Source organism: Salmo salar, chromosome 27 (genome assembly GCF_965601325.2).
Source record: "Salmo salar chromosome 27, fSalSal1, whole genome shotgun sequence".
Taxonomy (NCBI): Eukaryota; Metazoa; Chordata; class Actinopteri; order Salmoniformes; family Salmonidae; genus Salmo; species Salmo salar.
In genome coordinates, this window is record NC_138317.1 from 43438175 (window position 1) to 43462680 (window position 24506).

At 40.3% G+C, this 24506-nt stretch overlaps 1 protein-coding gene across 1 annotated transcript in view; it reads left to right on the forward strand.

The window, feature by feature from the left end:
• LOC106589097 (regulating synaptic membrane exocytosis protein 3) overlaps positions 1-24506 on the forward strand; it is a 99072-nt gene that overhangs the window by 64937 nt on the left and 9629 nt on the right. Inside the window, exons 3-4 of the mRNA XM_014178788.3 lie at positions 16302-16443; positions 16884-16996. Of these exons, the coding sequence (XP_014034263.2) occupies positions 16302-16443; positions 16884-16996 (255 nt within the window). The remainder of the gene's footprint in view (positions 1-16301; positions 16444-16883; positions 16997-24506) is intronic.

The window sequence follows — 24506 nt, forward strand, 5'->3', positions numbered from 1 at the left end:
ACAGTATACATAGTTAAAATAGACAGTATACATTATACAGTATACATGGTTAAAATAGACAGTATACAGTATACAGTATACATGGTTAATATAGACAGTATACAGTATACAGTATACATGGTTAATATTGACAGTATACATAGCTAAAATAGACAGTATACAGTATACATAGTTAAAATAGACAGTATACAGTATACAGTATACATGGTTAATATAGACCGTATACATAGCTAATGTAGACAGTATACATAGTTAAAATAGACAGTATACACTATACATGGTTAATATAGACAGTATACAGTATACATAGTTAATATAGACAGTATACAGTATACATGGTTAATATAGACAGTATACATGGTTAATATAAACAGTATACATAGTTAATATAGATAGTATACATGGTTAATATAGACAGTATAGAGTATACATGGTTAATATAGACAGTATGCAGTATACATGGTTAATATAGACAGTATATATGGTTAACATAGACAGTATACAGTATAGATGGTTAATATAGACAGTATACAGTATACATGGTTAATATAGACAGTATGCAGTATACATGGTTAATATAGACAGTATACAGTATACATGGTATAGAGAGTATACATAGTTAATATAGAAAGTATACATGGTTAATATAGACAGTATACAGTATACATGGTTAATATAGACAGTATACATGGTTAATATAGACCGTTTACAAGGTTAATATAGACAGTATACAGTATACATGGTTAATATAGACAGTATACAGTATACATGGTTAATATAGAGAGTACACATAGTTAATATAGAAAGTATACATGGTTAATATAGACAGTATACAGTATACATGGTTAATATAGACAGTATACATGGTTAATATAGACAGCATACAGTATACATGGTTAATATAGACAGTATACATGGTTAATATAGACAGTATACATGGTTAATATAGACAGTAGACAGTATACATGGTTAATATAGACAGTATACAGTATACATGGTTAATATAGAAAGTATACATGGTTAATGTAGACAGTATACAGTAAACATAGTTAATATAGACAGTATACAGTATACATAGTTAATATAGAAAGTATACATGGTTAATATAGACAGTATACACTATAGATGGTTAATATAGACAGTATACAGTATACATGAGTAATATAGACATTATACATGGTTAAAATAGACTGTATACAGTATACGTGGTTAATATAGACAGTATACATGGTTAAAATAGACAGTGTACAGTACACATGTTTAATATAGACAGTATACAGTATACATTGTTAATATAGACAGTATACGTGGTTAATATAGACAGTATACAGTATAGATGGTTAATATAGACAGTATACAGTATACATGGTTAATATAGACAGTATACATGGTTAATATAGACAGTATACATGGTTAATATAGACAGTATACATGGTTAATATAGACAGTATACAGTATACATGGTTAATATAGACAGTATACATTGTTAATATAGACAGTAGACAGTATACATTGTTAATATAGACAGTAGACAGTATACATGGTTAATATAGACAGTATACATTGTTAATATAGACAGTATACAGTATACATGGTTAATATAGACAGTATACATGGTTCATATAGACATTATACAGTATAGATGGTTAATATAGACAGTATATATGGTTAATATAGACAGTATACATGGTTAATATAGACAGTATACATTGTTAATATAGACAGTATACATTGTTAATATAGACAGTATCCAGTATACATGGTTAATATATACATTATACATGGTTAATATAGACAGTAGACAGTATACATGGTTAATATATACAGTATACAGTATACATAGTTAATATAGACAGTATACAGTATACATAGTTAATATAGACAGTACACATGGTTAATATAGACAGTATACAGTATACATGGTTAATATAGACAGTATACAGTATACATGGTTAATATAGACAGTATACAGTATACATGGTTAATATAGACAGTATACAGTATACATGGTTAATATAGACCATGTACATGGTTAATATAGACAGTATACATGGTTAATATAGACAGTATACAGTATATATAGTTAATATAGACAGTATACACAGTTAATATAGACAGTATACAGTATACATAGTTAATATAGACAGTATACATGGTTAATATAGACAGTAGACAGTATACATGGTTATTATAGACAGTATACAGTATACATGGTTATTATAGACAGTATACAGTATACATGGTTAATATAGACAGTATACATGGTTAATATAGACAGTATACATGGTTAAACTAGACAGTATAGAGTATACATGGTTAATATAGACAGTATACATGGTTAATATAGACAGTATACATGGTTAATATAGACAGTATACATGGTTAATATAGACAGTATATAGTATACATAGTTAATATAGACAGTATACACAGTTAATATAGATAGTATACAGTATACATAGTTAATATAGACAGTATACACAGTTAAGATAGACAGTATACAGTATACATAGTTAATATAGACAGTATACAGTATACATGGTTATTATAGACAGTATACATAGCTAATATAGACAGTATACATGGTTAATATAGTCAGTATAGATGGTCAATATAGACAGTATACAGTATACATGGTTAATATAGACAGTATACATGGTTAATATAGACAGTATACAGTATACATAGTTAATATAGACAGTATACACGGTTAATATAGACAGTATACAGTATACATAGTTAATATAGACAGTATACATGGTTAATATAGACAGTATACATGGTTAATATAGACAGTATACAGTATACATGGTTAATATAGACAGTATACATAGCTAATATAGACAGTATACATAGTTAAAATAGACAGTATACAGTATACTGTATACATGGTTAATATAGACAGTTTACAGTATACAGTATACATGGTTAATATAGACAGTATACATAGCTAATATAGACAGTATACAGTATACATAGTTAAAATAGACAGTATACAGTATACATAGTTAATATAGACAGTATACATGGTTAATATAAACAGTATACATGGTTAATATAGACAGTATACATAGTTAATATAGACAGTATACAGTATACATGGTTAATATAGACAGTATACATAGCTAATATAGACAGTATACATAGTTAAAATAGACAGTATACAGTATACTGTATACATGGTTAATATAGACAGTTTACAGTATACAGTATACATGCTTAATATAGACAGTATACATAGCTAATATAGACAGTATACAGTATACATAGTTAAAATAGACAGTATACATTATACAGTATACATGGTTAAAATAGACAGTATACAGTATACAGTATACATGGTTAATATAGACAGTATACAGTATACAGTATACATGGTTAATATTGACAGTATACATAGCTAAAATAGACAGTATACAGTATACATAGTTAAAATAGACAGTATACAGTGTACAGTATACATTGTTAATATAGACCGTATACATAGCTAATATAGACAGTATACATAGTTAAAATAGACAGTATACAGTATACATGGTTAATATAGACAGTATACAGTATACATAGTTAATATAGACAGTATACAGTATACATGGTTAATATAGACAGTATACATGGTTAATATAGACAGTATGCATGGTTAATATAAACAGTATACATAGTTAATATAGATAGTATACATGGTTAATATAGACAGTATACAGTATACATGGTTAATATTGACTGTATACAGTATACATGCTTAATATAGGCAGTATACAGTTTACATGGTTAATATAGACAGTATACATGGTTAATATAGACAGTATACAGCATACATGGTTAATATAGACAGTACACAGTATACATGGTTAATATATACTGTATTCATAGTTAATATAGATAGTATACAGTATACATGGTTAATATAGACAGTATACAGTATACATGGTTAATATAGACAGTATACATGGTTGATATAGACATTATACATGGTTAATATAGACAGTATACAGTATACATGGTTAATATAGACAGTATACATGGTTAATATAGACAGTATACAGTATACATGGTTAATATAGACAGTATACAGTATACATGGTTAATATAGACAGTATGCAGTATACATGGTTAATATAGACTGTATACATGGTTAATATAGACAGTATACAGTATACATGGTTAATATAGACAGTATACATGGTTAATATAAACAGTATACAGTATACATAGTTAATATAGACAGTATACACGGTTAATATAGACAGTATACAGTATACATAGTTAATATAGACAGTATACATGGTTAATATAGACAGTATACATGGTTAATATAGACAGTATACAGTATACATGGTTAATATAGACAGTATACATAGCTAATATAGACAGTATACATAGTTAAAATAGACAGTATACAGGTATACTGTATACATGGTTAATATAGACAGTTTACAGTATACAGTATACATGGTTAATATAGACAGTATACAGTAGCGGTAATATAGACAGTATACAGTATACATAGTTAAAATAGACAGTATACAGTATACATAGTTAATATAGACAGTATACATGGTTAATATAAACAGTATACATGGTTAATATAGACAGTATACATAGTTAATATAGACAGTATACAGTATACATGGTTAATATAGACAGTATACATAGCGTTAATATAGACAGTATACATGGTTAAAATAGACAGTAGACAGTATACTGTATACATGGTTAATATAGACAGTTTACAGTATACAGTATACATGGTTAATATAGACAGTATACATAGCTAATATAGACAGTATACAGTATACATGGTTAATATAGACAGTATACATTATACAGTATACATGGTTAAAATAGACAGTATACAGTATACAGTATACTATGCAGTATACATGGATAGACAGTAGACAGTATACAGTATACATGGTTAATATAGACAGTATACATAGCTAAAATAGACAGTATACAGTATACATAGTTAAAATAGACAGTATACAGTATACAGTATACATGGTTAATATAGACCGTATACATGGCTAATATAGACAGTATACATAGTTAAAATAGACAGTATACAGTATACATGGTTAATATAGACAGTATACAGGTTAATACAGACAGTATACATGGATAGACAGTAGACAGTATACATGGTTAATATAGACAGTATACAGTATACATGGTTAATATAGACAGTATGCATGGTTAATATAGACAGCAGTATACATGGTTAATATAGACAGTATACATGGTTAATATGCAGTACAGTATACATGGTTAATATAGACAGTATACAGTATACATGGTTAATATGGCAGATCAGTATACATGGTTAATATAGACAGTATACATGGTTAATATAGACAGTATACAGTTTACATGGTTAATATAGACAGTACACAGTATACATGGTTAATATAGACAGTATACATGGTTAATATAGACAGTATACAGTATACATGGTTAATATAGACAGTATACAGTATACATGGTTAATATAGACAGTATACATGGTTGATATAGACATTATACATGGTTAATATAGACAGTATACAGTATACATGGTTAATATAGACAGTATACATGGTTAATATAGACAGTATACAGTATACATGGTTAATATAGACAGTATACAGTATACATGGTTAATATAGACAGTATGCAGTATACATGGTTAATATAGACTGTATACATGGTTAATATAGACAGTATACAGTATACATGGTTAATATAGAGAGTATACATGGTTAATATAGACAGTATACAGTATACATGGTTAATATAGACAGTATACATGGTTAATATATACAGTATACATGGTTAATATAGACAGTATACACTTTACATGGTTAATATAGACAGTATACATGGTTAATATATACAGTATACATTGTTAATATAGACAGTATACATGGTTAATATAGACAGTATACAGTATACATGGTTAATATAGACACTATACATGGTTAATATAGACAGTATAGATGGTTAATATAGACAGTATACATGGTTAATATAGACAATATACATGGTTAATATAGACAGTATACATGGTTAATATAGACAGTAGACAGTATAGATGGTTAATATAGACAGTATACATGGTTAATATAGAGAGTATACATATTTAATATAGACAGTATACATGGTTAATATAGACAGTAGACAGTATAGATGGTTAATATTTGCCATGCTAGATCATGTTTATCAATAAAAGCGTTATTCTTTTTTTTTTATATAATTATATTCAAGACGTGGGTGGAATAAATCATGTTTATCTTGACTAAATATAAATGAAACCAGGTTTTTATCACAGTTTATGTTTATTGCTTTGATCTGAACAAACTGGAAGGACACATTTAACATTCAGTATTTTATGGAAATGATAAATGAGCCCCGTTGAACACCAATTAAGGCCTGTCTACACACCACATGAGGAACAGAGTTTTACTGTGTGTGTGTGTCGCTAATGTATTTCTTGCACTTGATGCGTGTCTTCCTGTCCTTCTTGGGTCCACACACATCACAACGCTTCTTGTTGTTGCTACCGGCTGCAATCTAGAGTGATGAAAACACTTTAGTTCAGGAATTTTACTAACATCTCACTCACATATATAGTTACAGCAGGCCAAGGTAGGAGAGTCACACACACACGCACATGCAACAACATCACTCACACTTACTTCCTGTATTGGAGTTGTTGGTTCTGTGGGTCGGGGCTGATGGGGCGGCAGCATCCTCCTCACGATGGCTGCAGAAATCAAATCAAATCAAATGTTATTTGTCACATACACATGGTTAGCAGGTGTTAATGCGAGTGTAGCGAAATGCTTGTGCTTCTAGTTCCGACCATGCAGTAATATCTAACAAGTTATATAACCTAACAATTTCACAACAACTACCTTATACACGCAAGTGTAAAGGAATTAATACAAATATGTACATAAAAATAAATAAATGAGTGATGGCCGAACGGCATAGGCAAGATGCAGTAGATGGTATAGAGTACAGTATATACATATGAGATGAGTAGTGTAGGTTATGAAAACATTATATAAAGTGTTATTGTTTAAAGTGGCTAGTGATACATTACATCAAGGGTCTACTATGTATATTAAACTGTATAGCGTACAGTATATTCATATGAGATGAGTAGTGTAGGGTATGAAAACATTATATAAAGTGCATTGTTGAAGGTGGCTAGTGATATATTTAATTACATCAAGATGGCAAGATGCAGTAGATGGTATAGAGTACAGTATATACATATGAGATGAGTAATGTAGGGTATGTAAACATTATATAAAGTGGAATTGTTTAAAGTGGCTAGTGATACATTACAACAAGATGGCAAGATGCAGTAGATGGTATAGCGTACAGTATATACATATGAGATGAGTAATGTAGGGTATGTAAACATTATATAATATAAAGTGGCTAGTGATAAATTGATTATATTAAAGTGGCTGGAGTTGAGTCAGTATGTTGGCAGCAGCCACTCTATGTTAGTGATGGCTGTTTAACAGTCTGATGGCCTTGAGATAGAAGCTGTTTTTCAGTCTCTCGGTCCCAGCTTTGATGCACCTGTACTGACCTCGCCTTCTGGATGATAGCGGGGTGAACAGGCAGTGGCTTGGGTGGTTGATGTCCTTGATGATCTTTTTGGCTTTCCTGTGACATCGGGTGGTGTAGGTGTCCTGGAGGGCAGGTAGTTTGCCCCCGGTGATGCGTTGTGCAGACCTCACTACCCTCTGGAGAGCCTTATGGTTGAGGGCGGAGCAGCTGCCGTACCAGGCGGTGATACAGCCCGACTGGATGCTCTCGATTGCGCATCTGTAAAAGTTTGTGAGTGTTTTTGGTGACAAGCCGAATTTCTTCAGCCTCCTGAGGTTGAAGAGGCGCTGCTGCGCCTTCTTCACCACGCTGTCTGTGTGGGTGGACCATTTCAGTTTGTCCGTGATGTGTACGCCGAGGAACTTAAAACTCTCCACCCTCTCCACTACTGTCCCGTCAATGTATATAGGGGGCTGCTCCCTCTGCTGTTTCCTGAAGTCCACGATCATCTCCTTTGTTTTGTTGACGTTGAGTGAGAGGTTGATTTCCTGACACCACACTCCGAGGGCCCTCACCTCCTCCCTGTAGGCCGTCTTGTCGTTGTTGGTAATCAAGCCTACCACTGTAGTGTCGTCTGCAAACTTGATGATTGAGTTAGAGGCTTGCTTGTGTGTGTGTGTGTGTGTGTGTGTGTGTGTGTGTGTGTTGTGTGTGTGTGTGTGTGTGTGTGTGTGTGTGTGTGTGTGTGTGTGTGTGTGTGCTCCTAACCAACTGTGCGATTTAGTTCGTTTTTTTTGCGTTGTTTGTAACTTATTTTTTTTACTTATTTTGAACATAATGTTGCTGCTACCCTCTCTTATGACCGACAAGAGCTTCTGGACATCAGAACAACGATTACTCACTTCGAACTGGAAGAAGCTTTTTCCTTTAACGAGTCCGACGCGAAGGATATACTGCTTTCTCGGGAACAGGCCCAAATCCCCATCATTTGCGTGAAGACAAGACAGAGAAAATGAAGGCAGAGGTCAGGCTGCCTTTTGAGAATTCGTAGGCGAACGAGTAAACTGGCCAATGTGTGTTTCCAATCATTGGAAAATAAAATCGAATGACCTAAGATCAAGATGATCCTACCAACGGGACATTAAAAACGGTAATATCTTATGTTTCACCGAGTCGTGGCTGAACGACGACACCGATCATATAGAGCTGGAGGGATTTTCAACGCACCGGCAGAACAGAGAAGCTACGTCTGGTAAGACGAGGGGTGGGGGTGTGTGTCTATTTGTCAATAACAGCTGGAGTGCGATGTCTAATATTAAAGAAGTCTCGAGGTATTGCTCGCCTGAGGTAGAGTACCTTATGATAAGCTGTAGACCACACTATCTACCAAGAGAGTCTATATTATTCATAGCCGTCTATTTACCATCACAGACCAATGCTGGCAATAAGACTGCACTCAACCAACTCTACAAGGCCATAAGCAAACAAGAAAATGCTAATCCTGAATCGGTGCTCCTTGTGGCCGGGGACTTTAATGCAGGAAAACTTAAATCCATTTACCTAATTTCTACCAACATGTCACATGTGCAACCAGAGGAAAATAAACTCTAGACCGCCTTTAATCCACACACAGATACAAAGTTCTCCCTCGCCCTCGATTTGGCAAATCTGACCAGAATTATATCCTCCTGATTCCTGCTTACATGCAAAACTAAAGCAGGATGTGCCAGTGACTCGCTCAATACAGAAGTGGTCAGATGATGCGGATGCTATGCTACAGGACTGTTTTGCTGCACAGACTGGAACATGTTCCGGGATTCATCCAATGGCATTGAGGAGTACACCACCTCAGTCATCGGCTTCATCAATAAGTGCATCGATGACGTCGTCCCCACAGTGACCGTAAGTACATATCGCAATCAGAAGCCATGGATTACAGGCAACATCTGCATCGAGCTAAAGGCTAGAGCTGCCGCTTTCAAGGAGCGGGACACTAATCCGGACACGTATAAGAAATCCCACTATGTCTTCAGATGAACCATCAAACAAGAAAAGCGTCACTACAGGATTAAGATTGAATCCTAGTACATCGACACTGACGCTCGTCGGATGTGGCAGGGCTTGAAAACTATTACAAAGGAAAACCCAGTCGTGAGCTGCCCAGTGACGCGAGCCTACCAGACGAGCTAAATGCCTTTTATGCTCGCTTCGTGGCAAGCAACACTGAAGCATGCATGAGAGCACCAGCTGTTCTTGACGACTGTGTGATCACATTCTCGGTAGCCGATGTGAGCAAGACCTTTAAACAGGTCAACATTCACAAAGCCGCGGGGCCAGATGGATTACCAGGAGGTGTACTCAAAGCATGCGCGGACCAACTGCCAAGTATCTTCACTGACATTTTCAACCTCTCCCCTGACCGAGTCTGTAATCCCTATATGTTTCTAGCAGACCACCATAGTCCCTGTGCCCAAGGAAGCGAAAGTAACCTGCCTAAATAACTAGCGCCCCGTAGCACTCACATCGGGTAGCCATGAAGTGCTTTGAAAGGCTAGTTATGGCTCACAACAACAGCATCCTCTCGGATACCCTAGACCCACTCCAATTCGCATACCGCCCCAATGGAACATCAGATGAGGTAATCTCAATCACACTCCACACTTCTTTTTCCCACCTGGACAAAAGGAACACCTATGTAAGAATGCTGTTCATTGACTGCAGCTCAGCGTTAAACACCATAGTGCCCACAAAGCTCATCACTTAGCTCGGGACCCTGGGACTAAACACCTCCCTCTGCAACTGGATCCTGGACTTCCCTGACGGGCCGCCCCCAGGTGGTAAGGGTAAGGCAACAACACGTCATGGTCCAAACACACCAAGAGAGCTGTTAAGAGGGGCACGAAAACACCTTTCCCCCCTCAGGAGACTGAAAAAATGTTGACATGAGTCCCGAGATTTTCAAAAAGTTATACAGCTGCACCATCGAGAGCATCCTGACCAGTTGTATCACCGCCTAGTACGGCAACTGCTCGGCATCTGACCGTAAGGCGCTACAGAGGGTAGTGCGTACGGCCCAGTATATCACTGGGGCCAAGCTTCCTGCCATCCAGGATCTATATACCAGGCGGTGTCAGAGGAAGGCCCTAAAAATTGTCAAAGACTCCAGCCACCCTAGTCAGACTGTTCTCTCTGCTACCGCATGGTAAGCTGAACCGGAGCGCCAAGTCTAGGTCCAAAAGGCTCCTTAACAGCTTCTACCTCCAAGCCATAAGACCGCTGAACAGTTAATCAAATGGCCACTGGACTGTCTACATTGACACCCCCCCCTCCATTTGTTTTGTATTCTGCTGTTACTCACTGTTTATTATCTATGCATAGTCACTTCACCTCAACCTACATGTATAAATTACCTCAACTAGCCTGTACCCGCACACACTGACTCGGTACCGGTGCCCCCTGTATATAGCCTCATTATTGTTATTCTTATTGTGTTACTTTTTATTTATTTTTTACTTTACCTTTTGTACTTTTAACTCCAACCCTGTTCCTGGAGAGCTACCCTCCTGTAGGTTTTAACTCCAACCCTGTTCCTGTAGAGATACCCTCCTGTAGGTTTTAACTCCAACCCTGTTCCTGGAGAGATACCCTCCTGTAGGTTTTAACCCTGTTCCTGGAGAGATACCCTCCTGTAGGTTTTAACTCCAACCCTGTTCCTGGAGAGATACCCTCCTGTAGGTTTTAACCCTGTTCCTGTAGAGATACCCTCCTGTAGGTTTTAACTCCAACCCTGTTCCTGGAGAGATACCCTCCTGTAGGTTTTAACCCTGTTCCTGGAGAGATACCCTCCTGTAGGTTTTAACTCCAACCCTGTTCCTGGAGAGATACCCTCCTGTAGGTTTTAACCCTGTTCCTGGAGAGATACCCTCCTGTAGGTTTTAACTCCAACCCTGTTCCTGGAGAGATACCCTCCTGTAGGTTTTAACCCTGTTCCTGGAGAGATTCCCTCCTGTAGGTTTTAACTCCAACCCTGTTCCTGGAGAGATACCCTCCTGGAGGTTTTAACTCCAAACCTGTTCCTGGAGAGATACCCTCCTGTAGGTTTTAACTCCAACCCTGTTCCTGGAGAGCTACCCTCCTGTAGGTTTTAACTCCAACCCTGTTCCTGTAGAGAAACCCTCCTGTAGGTTTTAACTCCAACCCTGTTCCTGGAGAGATACCCTCCTGTAGGTTTTAACTCCAACCCTGTTCCTGGAGAGATACCCTCCTGTAGGTTTTAACTCCAACCCTGTTCCTGGAGAGATACCCTCCTGTAGGTTTTAACTCCAACCCTGTTCCTGGAGAGATACCCTCCTGTAGGTTTTAACTCCAACCCTGTTTCCTGGAGAAACCCTCCTGGAACTAACCTGATTCAGCTGATCAACCAGCTAACTATTAGCATCAGGTGCACTGAATTAGGGTTAGAGAGAAAACCTACAGGATGGTAGCTCTCCAGGAACAGGGTTGGTGAGCCCTGGTAGAGAGACCGTGAGAGAGAGAGCTTGAGAGAGAGAGAGAGAGCGAGAGTGACAGGGAGAGGGAGAGAGAGAGAGAGAGAGATGAGCGAGAGAGAGAAAGGGAGAGGGAGGGAGAGGGAGCGAGTGAGCGAGAGATGGGGGAGGGAGAGAGAGAGACGGTGGGAGGGAGAGAGAGAGACGGGGGAGGGAGAGAGAGAGACGGGGGAAGGGAGAGAGAGAGAGAGAGACGGGGGGAGGGAGGGAGAGAGAGAGAGAGAGACGGGGGAGAAAGCTGGTGAGCACCAGGTATGGGATCTTGGTGCAGTGCAGATGGCATTGCCATGGAAACGGATGGAGAAAAGAGAAGGGAAAGTTCACTGCAGATCGCCACATGAACCCAGGGGGGATGTTGGCTTTTTGATTGGTTGGTTGGTTGGGTGGTTGGTCGGTTGGTCGGTTGATTGGTTGATTGATTGATTGGTTGGCTGATTGATCATTACAGTGAGCGGCCAGACTGGATTTTATCTGGTTATGGCTCCCTGCTGTCTCAGATGGGGGAGTTTGTGTCTGTATCTGAGGGCCAGGGTTGTCATGGCAGCGGGGGCCTTAGAGCTTGTCTGAGCGTGTTGCTTGCGAGAGATATTCCTGACTACAGGCTTATAATAGATACACAGCAGTTCCTCTGATCCTCCAGTACTGTCTCTTCTCTGTCTCTCTCTCTCTCTCTCTCTGATCATCCAGTACTGTCTCCTACTCTCTCTCTCTCTGATCCTCCAGTACTGTCTCCTCTCTCTCTCTCTCTCTCTCTCTCTCTCTCTCTCTCTGTCTCTCTCTCTCTCTCTCTCTGATCATCCAGTACTGTCTCCCCTCTCTCTCTCTCTCTCTCTCTCTCTCTCTGATCATCCAGTACTGTCTCCCCTCTCTCTCTCTCTCTCTCTCTCTCTCTCTCTCTCTCTCTCTCTCTCTCTCTCTCCCTCTCTCTCTCTCCTCTCTCTCTCTCTCTCTCTCTCTCTCTCTCTCTCTCTCTCTCTCTCTCTCTCTCTCTCTCTCTCTCTCTCTCTCTCTCTCTCTCTCTCTCTCTCTCTCTCGCTCTCTCTCTCGCTCTCTCTGATCATCCAGTACTGTCTCCCCTCTCTCTCTCTCTCTCCCTCTCTCTCCTCTCTCTCTCTCTCCCTCTCTCTCTCTCTCTCTCTCTCTCTCTCTCTCTCTCTCTCTCTCCTATCTCTCTCTGATCCTCCAGTACTGTCTCCTCTCTCTCTCTCTCTCTCTCTCTCTCTGATCATCCAGTACTGTCTCCCCTCTCTCTCGCTCTCTCTCTCTCTCTCTCTCTGTCTCTCTCTCTCTCTATCTGATCCTCCAGTACTGTCTCTCTCTCTCTCTCTCTCTCTCTCTCTCTCTCTGTCTCTCTCTCTCTCTCTCTCTCTCTGATCATCCAGTACTGTCTCCCTCTCTCTCTCTCTCTCTCTCTCTCTCTCTCTCTCTCTCTCTCTCTCTCTCTCTCTCTTCGTCTCTGTCTCTCATCATTGGATGTTGAACCTGTAGAATCTCTAGTGGAGTTGTTGGAGGCTGGACCAGAGAACCTACAGCATTTACAGTAGGCCTACATCACAATAGCACTACCCTATTAGGTTTTGTTCCATCACCATTTCATCAAGTTTCATCCATGTCAAGTTTCATCCATGTCAAGTTTCATCCATGTCAAGTTTCATCCATGTCAAGTTTCATCCATGTCAAGTTACATCCATGTCAAGTTTCATCCATGTCAAGTTTCATCCATGTCAAGTTTCATCCATGTCAAGTTACATCCATGTCAAGTTTCATCCATGTCAAGTTTCATCCATGTCAAGTTACATCCATGTCAAGTTTCATCCATGTCAAGTTACATCCATGTCAAGGTGCACCGATGTTTCTATCTCCTCCTATCCTCTAAAACTCTACATCACCAGGGTCCACTATCTCCCCCTAGCCTCTAATACTCTAAATCACCAGGGTCCACTATCTCCCCCTAGCCTCTAATACTCTAAATCACCAGGGTCCACTATCTCCCCCTAGCCTCTAATACTCTAAATCACCAGGGTCCACTATCTCCCCCTAGCCTCTAATACTCTAAATCACCAGGGTCCACTATCTCCCCCTAGCCTCTAATACTCTAAATCACCAGGGTCCACTATCTCCCCCTAGCCTCTAATACTCTAAATCACCAGGGTCCACTATCTCCCCCTAGCCTCTAATACTCGGTGTGTGTGTGTGTGTGTGTGTGTGTGTGTGTGTGTGTGTGTGTGTGTGTGTGTGTGTGTGTGTGTGTGTGTGTGTGTGTGTGTGTGTGTGTGTGTGTGTGTGTGTGTGTAAGGATATCAGAGTGTATTTTTAGCCTCAGATTTTTTGTTTCTGAGCCTGTCTCGGTTGCTACGGTCACCAGGGTTGTCTGGTTGCTATGACATTAACTGTGGGCGCTCAAAGACAAAAGGCAAAGACAATGAGTTTGGTATGATTGAGGTTCACCGTACACGTTTATCGTGTGTGTGTGTGTTTCTAAGCGTGTGTGTGTGTGTGTGTGTGTGTGTGTGTGTGTGTGTGTGTGTGTGTGTGTGTGTGTGTGATGTGTATATTACCTGGCTCAGTGTTTTCTATGTATAGTCCCAGAGGACCTGCACATGGATTTATAGCTAACGCTTTTCATCTTAACGCTGACTGCACGTGGTGTGTCTGTGTTTCAAATACATTTCACTATTCAAATAATATCATGGGGGTGTAGGGATGAAGGGGGAGGGAAGGATGTGAAATGGAGGAATGAAGGGGGAGGGAAGGGAGTGAAATGGAGGGATGAAGGGGGAGGGAAGGGAGTGAAATGGAGGGATGAATGGAACGAAGGAGAGGAGAGGGAGAGAATGTGACAGCTGTTAGTTAGCCAGGGAGATACAACAGAGAACTAGCAGGGAGATACAACAGAGAACTAGCAGGGAGATACAACAGAGAACTAGCAGGGAGATACAACAGAGAACTAGCAGGGAGATACAACAGATAACTAGCAGGGAGATACAACAGAGAACTAGCCAGGGAGATACAACAGAGAACTAGCAGGGAGATACAACAGAGAACTAGCAGGGAGATTCAACAGAGAACTAGCAGGGAGATACAACAGAGAACTAGCAGGGAGATACAACAGAGAACTAGCAGGGAGATACAACAGAGAACTAGCAGGGAGATACAACAGAGAACTAGCCAGGGAGATACAACAGAGAACTCGCAGGGAGATACAACAGAGAACTAGCAGGGAGATACAACAGATAACTAGCAGGGAGATACAACAGAGAACAAGCAGGGAGATACAACAGAGAACTAGCAGGGAGATACAACAGAGAACTAGCAGGGAGATACAACAGATAACTAGCAGGGAGATACAACAGAGAACTAGCAGGGAGATTCAACAGAGAACTAGCAGGGAACTAGCAGGGAGATACAACAGAGAACTAGGAGGGAGATACAACAGATAACTAGCAGAGAACTAGCAGGGAGATACAACAGAGAACTAGGAGGGAGATACAACAGAGAACTAGCAGGGAGATACAACAGAGAACTAGCAGGGAGATACAACAGAGAACTAGCAGGGAGATACAAATCTGTAGCCTAGATCACATGGAGCGTGGCATAATTATGCTTACATCACCCTCAATGGCTCAAACACACACACACACACACACACACACCCCCCCCCCCCCCCCCACACACACACACACACACACACACACACACACACACACACACATATATACACACACACACACACACACATACACACATACACTTCAATGGCATCTCTGTGCCAGATGCCCTGAAAGCTGCTTGGGGGGGTTAGTGAGCCAGCTCTCACTTTTCTCCTTCAGTAAATACTTTCTCCTTACACTCCTCCTTTTCCCTCCCTCCTTCCTCATGCATTAATCCTGTCCATTGCTGATTTTCGATGGTATGTTTGTGTCCCGTGTGGCTCAGTTTGGTAGAGCGTGGTGTTTGGAACGCCAGGGTTGTGGGTTCGATTCCCACGGGGAGCCAGTACGAAAAATAAATAAGTAAAAAATGTATGAAATGTATGCATTCACTACTGCATAGAGCGTCTGCTAAATGACTAAAATGTGTGTGTGAGAGATTATTGAGAGAATATAGAGATAATAAAATGACTCAGTGTCAGATACAGTTACTAGAAGTGTTGAGCGGTCCTTGAACCCCCTAACCTTTAACTTCTGACCCCTGACCTCTTATCTCCAGAAGAACGAGTGAAGAAGCTGCGCGGTACGATCCGACGGAGCACGGAGACGGGCATCGCTGTGGAGATGAGGAACCGGGTCACGCGCCAGGGCAGCAAGGAGTCCACCGACGGCAGCACCAACTCCAACAGCTCAGACGGAACGTATGTAACTAATGCTGTCATTATATTACCATCCATCTGTCATTATATTACCATCCATACGTATGTAACTGCTGTACGTACCCAACAGCTCAGACGGAACGTATGTTGCCCACCTATTACTAGTCCTGTAACTGCTGTACGTACCCAGCGGTCCACCTCTGGACCACTACAGCTGTGGTTCAGTCCATGTTGTAGCCAGAACTGTCTCCAGCTACCCAGCGGTCCACCTCTGGACCACTACAGCTGTGGTTCAGTCCATGTTGTAGCCAGAACTGTCTCCAGCTACCCAGCGGTCCACCTCTGGACCACTACAGCTGTGGTTCAGTCCATGTTGTAGCCCGAACTGTCTCCAGCTACCCTACTGCTACATGTCATTAAACCACCATCCGTCCATCCATCACTCATTCTATTCCTTTCTCTCTCCCTCTTTCTCTCTCTAGGTTCATCTTCCCCCCTACTCGCATGGGTCCAGAAAGCCAGTTCAGTGACTTCCTGGATGGACTAGGCCCCGCACAGATCGTAGGCCGACAGACACTAGCCACACCCTCCATGGGTAAGTCAAATCATTAGAGTCTCTCTGTCTAAAAACAGCTTCTGTGATGTGATAAAATAATATATGCCATGACGCCATTACTATAGCTCCTCCCCCTTCTGTGTTTGCTGATCGTCAGAAACCAGATGGTGTGTGAATATGGAGATGGCTCTACATTAGATACCAGATGGTGTGTGAATATGGGGAGGGCTCTACATTAGATACCAGATGGTGTATGAATATGGGGATGGCTCTACATTAGATACCAGATGGTGTGTGAATATGGAGATGGCTCTACATTAGATACCAGATGGTGTGTGAATATGGGGATGGCTCTACATTAGATACCAGATGGTGTATACATATGGAGATGGCTCTACATTAGATACCAGATGGTGTATACATATGGGGAGGGCTCTACATTAGATACCAGATGGTGTGTGAATATGGGGATGGCTCTACATTAGATACCAGATGGTGTATGAATATGGGGATGGCTCTACATTAGATACCAGATGGTGTGTGAATATGGAGATGGCTCTACATTAGATACCAGATGGTGTGTGAATATGGGGATGGCTCTACATTAGATACCAGATGGTGTGTGAATATGGAGATGGCTCTACATTAGATACCAGATGGTGTGTGAATATGGGGATGGCTCTACATTAGATACCAGATGGTGTGTGAATATGGAGATGGCTCTACATTAGATACCAGATGGTGTGTGAATATGGGGAGGGCTCTACATTAGATACCAGATGGTGTGTGAATATGGGGAGGGCTCTACATTAGATACCAGATGGTGTGTGAATATGGGGATGGCTCTACATTAGATACCAGATGGTGTATAAATATGGGGATGGCTCTACATTAGATACCAGATGGTGTATGAATATGGGGAGGGCTCTACATTAGATACCAGATGGTGTGTGAATATGGAGATGGCTCTACATTAGATACCAGATGGTGTGTGAATATGGAGATGGCTCTACATTAGATACCAGATGGTGTGTGAATATGGGGAGGGCTCTACATTAGATACCAGATGGTGTGTGAATATGGAGATGGCTCTACATTAGATACCAGATGGTGTATGAATATGCGGATGACTCTACATTAGATACCAGATGGTGTATACATATGGGATGGCTCTACATTAGATACCAGATGGTGTATGAATATGGAGATGGCTCTACATTAGATACCAGATGGTGTGTGAATATGGGGATGGCTCTACATTAGATACCAGATGGTGTATACATATGGGAGGGCTCTACATTAGATACCAGATGGTGTGTGAATATGGGGATGGCTCTACATTAGATACCAGATGGTGTGTGAATATGGGGATGGCTCTACATTAGATACCAGATGGTGTATACATATGGGATGGCTCTACATTAGATACCAGATGGTGTAAACATATGGGAGGGCTCTACATTAGATACCAGATGGTGTGTGAATATGGAGATGGCTCTACATTAGATACCAGATGGTGTATACATATGGGATGGCTCTACATTAGATTCCAGATGGTGTATGAATATGGGGATGGCTCTACATTAGATAACAGATGGTGTATACATATGTGGATGGCTCTACATTAGATACCAGATGGTGTTATACATATGGGATGGCTCTACATTAGATACCAGATGGTGTATACATATGGGATGGCTCTACATTAGATACCAGATGGTGTATACATATGGGGATGGCTCTACATTAGATACCAGATGGTGTATACATATGGGATGGCTCTACATTAGATACCAGATGGTGTATACATATGGGATGGCTCTACATTAGATACCAGATGGTGTGTGAATATGGGGATGGCTCTACATTAGATACCAGATGGTGTGTGAATATGGGGATGGCTCTACATTAGATACCAGATGGTGTGTGAATATGGGATGGCTCTACATTAGATACCAGATGGTGTATGAATATGGGATGGCTCTACATTAGATAACAGATGGTGTATAAATATGGGGATGGCTCTACATTAGATACCAGATGGTGTGTGAATATGGGGATGGCTCTACATTAGATACCAGATGGTGTGTGAATATGGGGATGGCTCTACATTAGATACCAGATGGTGTGTGAATATGGGGAGGGCTCTACATTAGATACCAGATGGTGTATGAATATGGGTAGGGCTCTACATTAGATACCAGATGGTGTGTGAATATGGAGATGGCTCTACATTAGATACCAGATGGTGTGTGAATATGGAGATGGCTCTACATTAGATACCAGATGGTGTGTGAATATGGGGAGGGCTCTACATTAGATACCAGATGGTGTGTGAATATGGAGATGGCTCTACATTAGATACCAGATGGTGTATGAATATGCGGATGACTCTACATTAGATACCAGATGGTGTATACATATGGGATGGCTCTACATTAGATACCAGATGGTGTATGAATATGGAGATGGCTCTACATTAGATACCAGATGGTGTGTGAATATGGGGATGGCTCTACATTAGATACCAGATGGTGTATACATATGGGAGGGCTCTACATTAGATACCAGATGGTGTGTGAATATGGGGATGGCTCTACATTAGATACCAGATGGTGTGTGAATATGGGGATGGCTCTACATTAGATACCAGATGGTGTATACATATGGGATGGCTCTACATTAGATACCAGATGGTGTATACATATGGGAGGGCTCTACATTAGATACCAGATGGTGTGTGAATATGGAGATGGCTCTACATTAGATACCAGATGGTGTATACATATGGGATGGCTCTACATTAGATTCCAGATGGTGTATGAATATGGGGATGGCTCTACATTAGATAACAGATGGTGTATACATATGTGGATGGCTCTACATTAGATACCAGATGGTGTATACATATGGGATGGCTCTACATTAGATACCAGATGGTGTATACATATGGGATGGCTCTACATTAGATACCAGATGGTGTATACATATGGGGATGGCTCTACATTAGATACCAGATGGTGTATACATATGGGATGGCTCTACATTAGATACCAGATGGTGTATACATATGGGATGGCTCTACATTAGATACCAGATGGTGTGTGAATATGGGGATGGCTCTACATTAGATACCAGATGGTGTGTGAATATGGGGATGGCTCTACATTAGATACCAGATGGTGTATAAATATGGGGATGGCTCTACATTAGATACCAGATGGTGTGTGAATATGGGGATGGCTCTACATTAGATACCAGATGGTGTGTGAATATGGGGATGGCTCTACATTAGATACCAGATGGTGTATACATATGGGATGGCTCTACATTAGATACCAGATGGTGTATAAATATGGGGAGGCTCTACATTAGATACCAGATGGTGTATAAATATGGAGATGGCTCTACATTAGATACCAGATGGTGTGTGAATATGGGGATGGCTCTACATTAGATACCAGATGGTGTGTGAATATGGGGATGGCTCTACATTAGATACCAGATGGTGTGTGAATATGGGGATGGCTCTACATTAGATACCAGATGGTGTGTGAATATGGGGATGGCTCTACATTAGATACCAGATGGTGTGTGAATATGGGGATGGCTCTACATTAGATACCAGATGGTGTATAAATATGGGGAGGGCTCTACATTAGATACCAGATGGTGTGTGAATATGGAGATGGCTCTACATTAGATACCAGATGGTGTGTGAATATGGAGATGGCTCTACATTAGATACCAGATGGTGTATAAATATGGGGATGGCTCTACATTAGATACCAGATGGTGTGTGAATATGGGGATGGCTCTACATTAGATACCAGATGGTGTGTGAATATGGGGATGGCTCTACATTAGATACCAGATGGTGTATACATATGGGATGGCTCTACATTAGATACCAGATGGTGTATACATATGGGAGGGCTCTACATTAGATACCAGATGGTGTGTGAATATGGAGATGGCTCTACATTAGATACCAGATGGTGTATACATATGGGATGGCTCTACATTAGATTCCAGATGGTGTATGAATATGGGGATGGCTCTACATTAGATAACAGATGGTGTATACATATGTGGATGGCTCTACATTAGATACCAGATGGTGTATACATATGGGATGGCTCTACATTAGATACCAGATGGTGTATACATATGGGATGGCTCTACATTAGATACCAGATGGTGTATACATATGGGGATGGCTCTACATTAGATACCAGATGGTGTATACATATGGGATGGCTCTACATTAGATACCAGATGGTGTATACATATGGGATGGCTCTACATTAGATACCAGATGGTGTGTGAATATGGGGATGGCTCTACATTAGATACCAGATGGTGTGTGAATATGGGGATGGCTCTACATTAGATACCAGATGGTGTGTGAATATGGGATGGCTCTACATTAGATACCAGATGGTGTATGAATATGGGATGGCTCTACATTAGATAACAGATGGTGTATAAATATGGGGATGGCTCTACATTAGATACCAGATGGTGTGTGAATATGGGGATGGCTCTACATTAGATACCAGATGGTGTGTGAATATGGGGATGGCTCTACATTAGATACCAGATGGTGTGTGAATATGGGGAGGGCTCTACATTAGATACCAGATGGTGTATGAATATGGGTAGGGCTCTACATTAGATACCAGATGGTGTGTGAATATGGAGATGGCTCTACATTAGATACCAGATGGTGTGTGAATATGGAGATGGCTCTACATTAGATACCAGATGGTGTGTGAATATGGGGAGGGCTCTACATTAGATACCAGATGGTGTGTGAATATGGAGATGGCTCTACATTAGATACCAGATGGTGTATGAATATGCGGATGACTCTACATTAGATACCAGATGGTGTATACATATGGGATGGCTCTACATTAGATACCAGATGGTGTATGAATATGGAGATGGCTCTACATTAGATACCAGATGGTGTGTGAATATGGGGATGGCTCTACATTAGATACCAGATGGTGTATACATATGGGAGGGCTCTACATTAGATACCAGATGGTGTGTGAATATGGGGATGGCTCTACATTAGATACCAGATGGTGTGTGAATATGGGGATGGCTCTACATTAGATACCAGATGGTGTATACATATGGGATGGCTCTACATTAGATACCAGATGGTGTATACATATGGGAGGGCTCTACATTAGATACCAGATGGTGTGTGAATATGGAGATGGCTCTACATTAGATACCAGATGGTGTATACATATGGGATGGCTCTACATTAGATTCCAGATGGTGTATGAATATGGGGATGGCTCTACATTAGATAACAGATGGTGTATACATATGTGGATGGCTCTACATTAGATACCAGATGGTGTATACATATGGGATGGCTCTACATTAGATACCAGATGGTGTATACATATGGGATGGCTCTACATTAGATACCAGATGGTGTATACATATGGGGATGGCTCTACATTAGATACCAGATGGTGTATACATATGGGATGGCTCTACATTAGATACCAGATGGTGTATACATATGGGATGGCTCTACATTAGATACCAGATGGTGTGTGAATATGGGGATGGCTCTACATTAGATACCAGATGGTGTGTGAATATGGGGATGGCTCTACATTAGATACCAGATGGTGTATAAATATGGGGATGGCTCTACATTAGATACCAGATGGTGTGTGAATATGGGGATGGCTCTACATTAGATACCAGATGGTGTGTGAATATGGGGATGGCTCTACATTAGATACCAGATGGTGTATACATATGGGATGGCTCTACATTAGATACCAGATGGTGTATAAATATGGGGAGGGCTCTACATTAGATACCAGATGGTGTGTGAATATGGGGATGGCTCTACATTAGATACCAGATGGTGTGTGAATATGGGGATGGCTCTACATTAGATACCAGATGGTGTATAAATATGGGGAGGGCTCTACATTAGATACCAGATGGTGTGTGAATATGGAGATGGCTCTACATTAGATACCAGATGGTGTGTGAATATGGAGATGGCTCTACATTAGATACCAGATGGTGTATAAATATGGGGATGGCTCTACATTAGATACCAGATGGTGTGTGAATATGGGGATGGCTCTACATTAGATACCAGATGGTGTGTGAATATGGGGATGGCTCTACATTAGATACCAGATGGTGTGTGAATATGGAGATGGCTCTACATTAGATACCAGATGGTGTGTGAATATGGAGATGGCTCTACATTAGATACCAGATGGTGTGTGAATATGGAGATGGCTCTACATTAGATACCAGATGGTGTATAAATATGGGGATGGCTCTACATTAGATACCAGATGGTGTATAAATATGGGGATGGCTCTACATTAGATACCAGATGGTGTGTGAATATGGAGATGGCTCTACATTAGATACCAGATGGTGTATAAATATGGGGATGGCTCTACATTAGATACCAGATGGTGTGTGAATATGGAGATGGCTCTACATTAGATACCAGATGGTGTATACATATGGGATGGCTCTACATTAGATACCAGATGGTGTGTGAATATGGAGATGGCTCTACATTAGATACCAGATGGTGTGTGAATATGGAGATGGCTCTACATTAGATACCAGATGGTGTATAAATATGGGGATGGCTCTACATTAGATACCAGATGGTGTATAAATATGGGGATGGCTCTACATTAGATACCAGATGGTGTGTGAATATGGAGATGGCTCTACATTAGATACCAGATGGTGTGTGAATATGGGGATGGCTCTACATTAGATACCAGATGGTGTGTGAATATGGAGATGGCTCTACATTAGATACCAGATGGTGTGTGAATACGGGGAGGGCTCTACATTAGATACCAGATGGTGTGTGAATATGGAGATGGCTCTACATTAGATACCAGATGGTGTGTGAATATGGAGATGGCTCTACATTAGATACCAGATGGTGTGTGAATATGGAGATGGCTCTACATTAGATACCAGATGGTGTGTGAATATGGAGATGGCTCTACATTAGATACCAGATGGTGTATGAATATGGGGATGGCTCTACATTAGATACCAGATGGTGTGTGAATATGGAGAGGGCTCTACATTAGATACCAGATGGTGTATGAATATGGGGAGGGCTCTACATTAGATACCAGATGGTGAGTGAATATGGGGATGGCTCTACATTAGATACCAGATGGTGTATACATATGGGATGGCTCTACATTAGATACCAGATGGTGTATACATATGGGATGGCTCTACATTAGATACCAGATGGTGTATAAATATGGGGATGGCTCTACATTAGATACCAGATGGTGTGTGAATATGGGGATGGCTCTACATTAGATACCAGATGGTGTGTGAATACGGGGATGGCTCTACATTAGATACCAGATGGTGTGTGAATATGGAGATGGCTCTACATTAGATACCAGATGGTGTGTGAATATGGGGAGGGCTCTACATTAGATACCAGATGGTGTATACATATGGGGATGGCTCTACATTAGATACCAGATGGTGT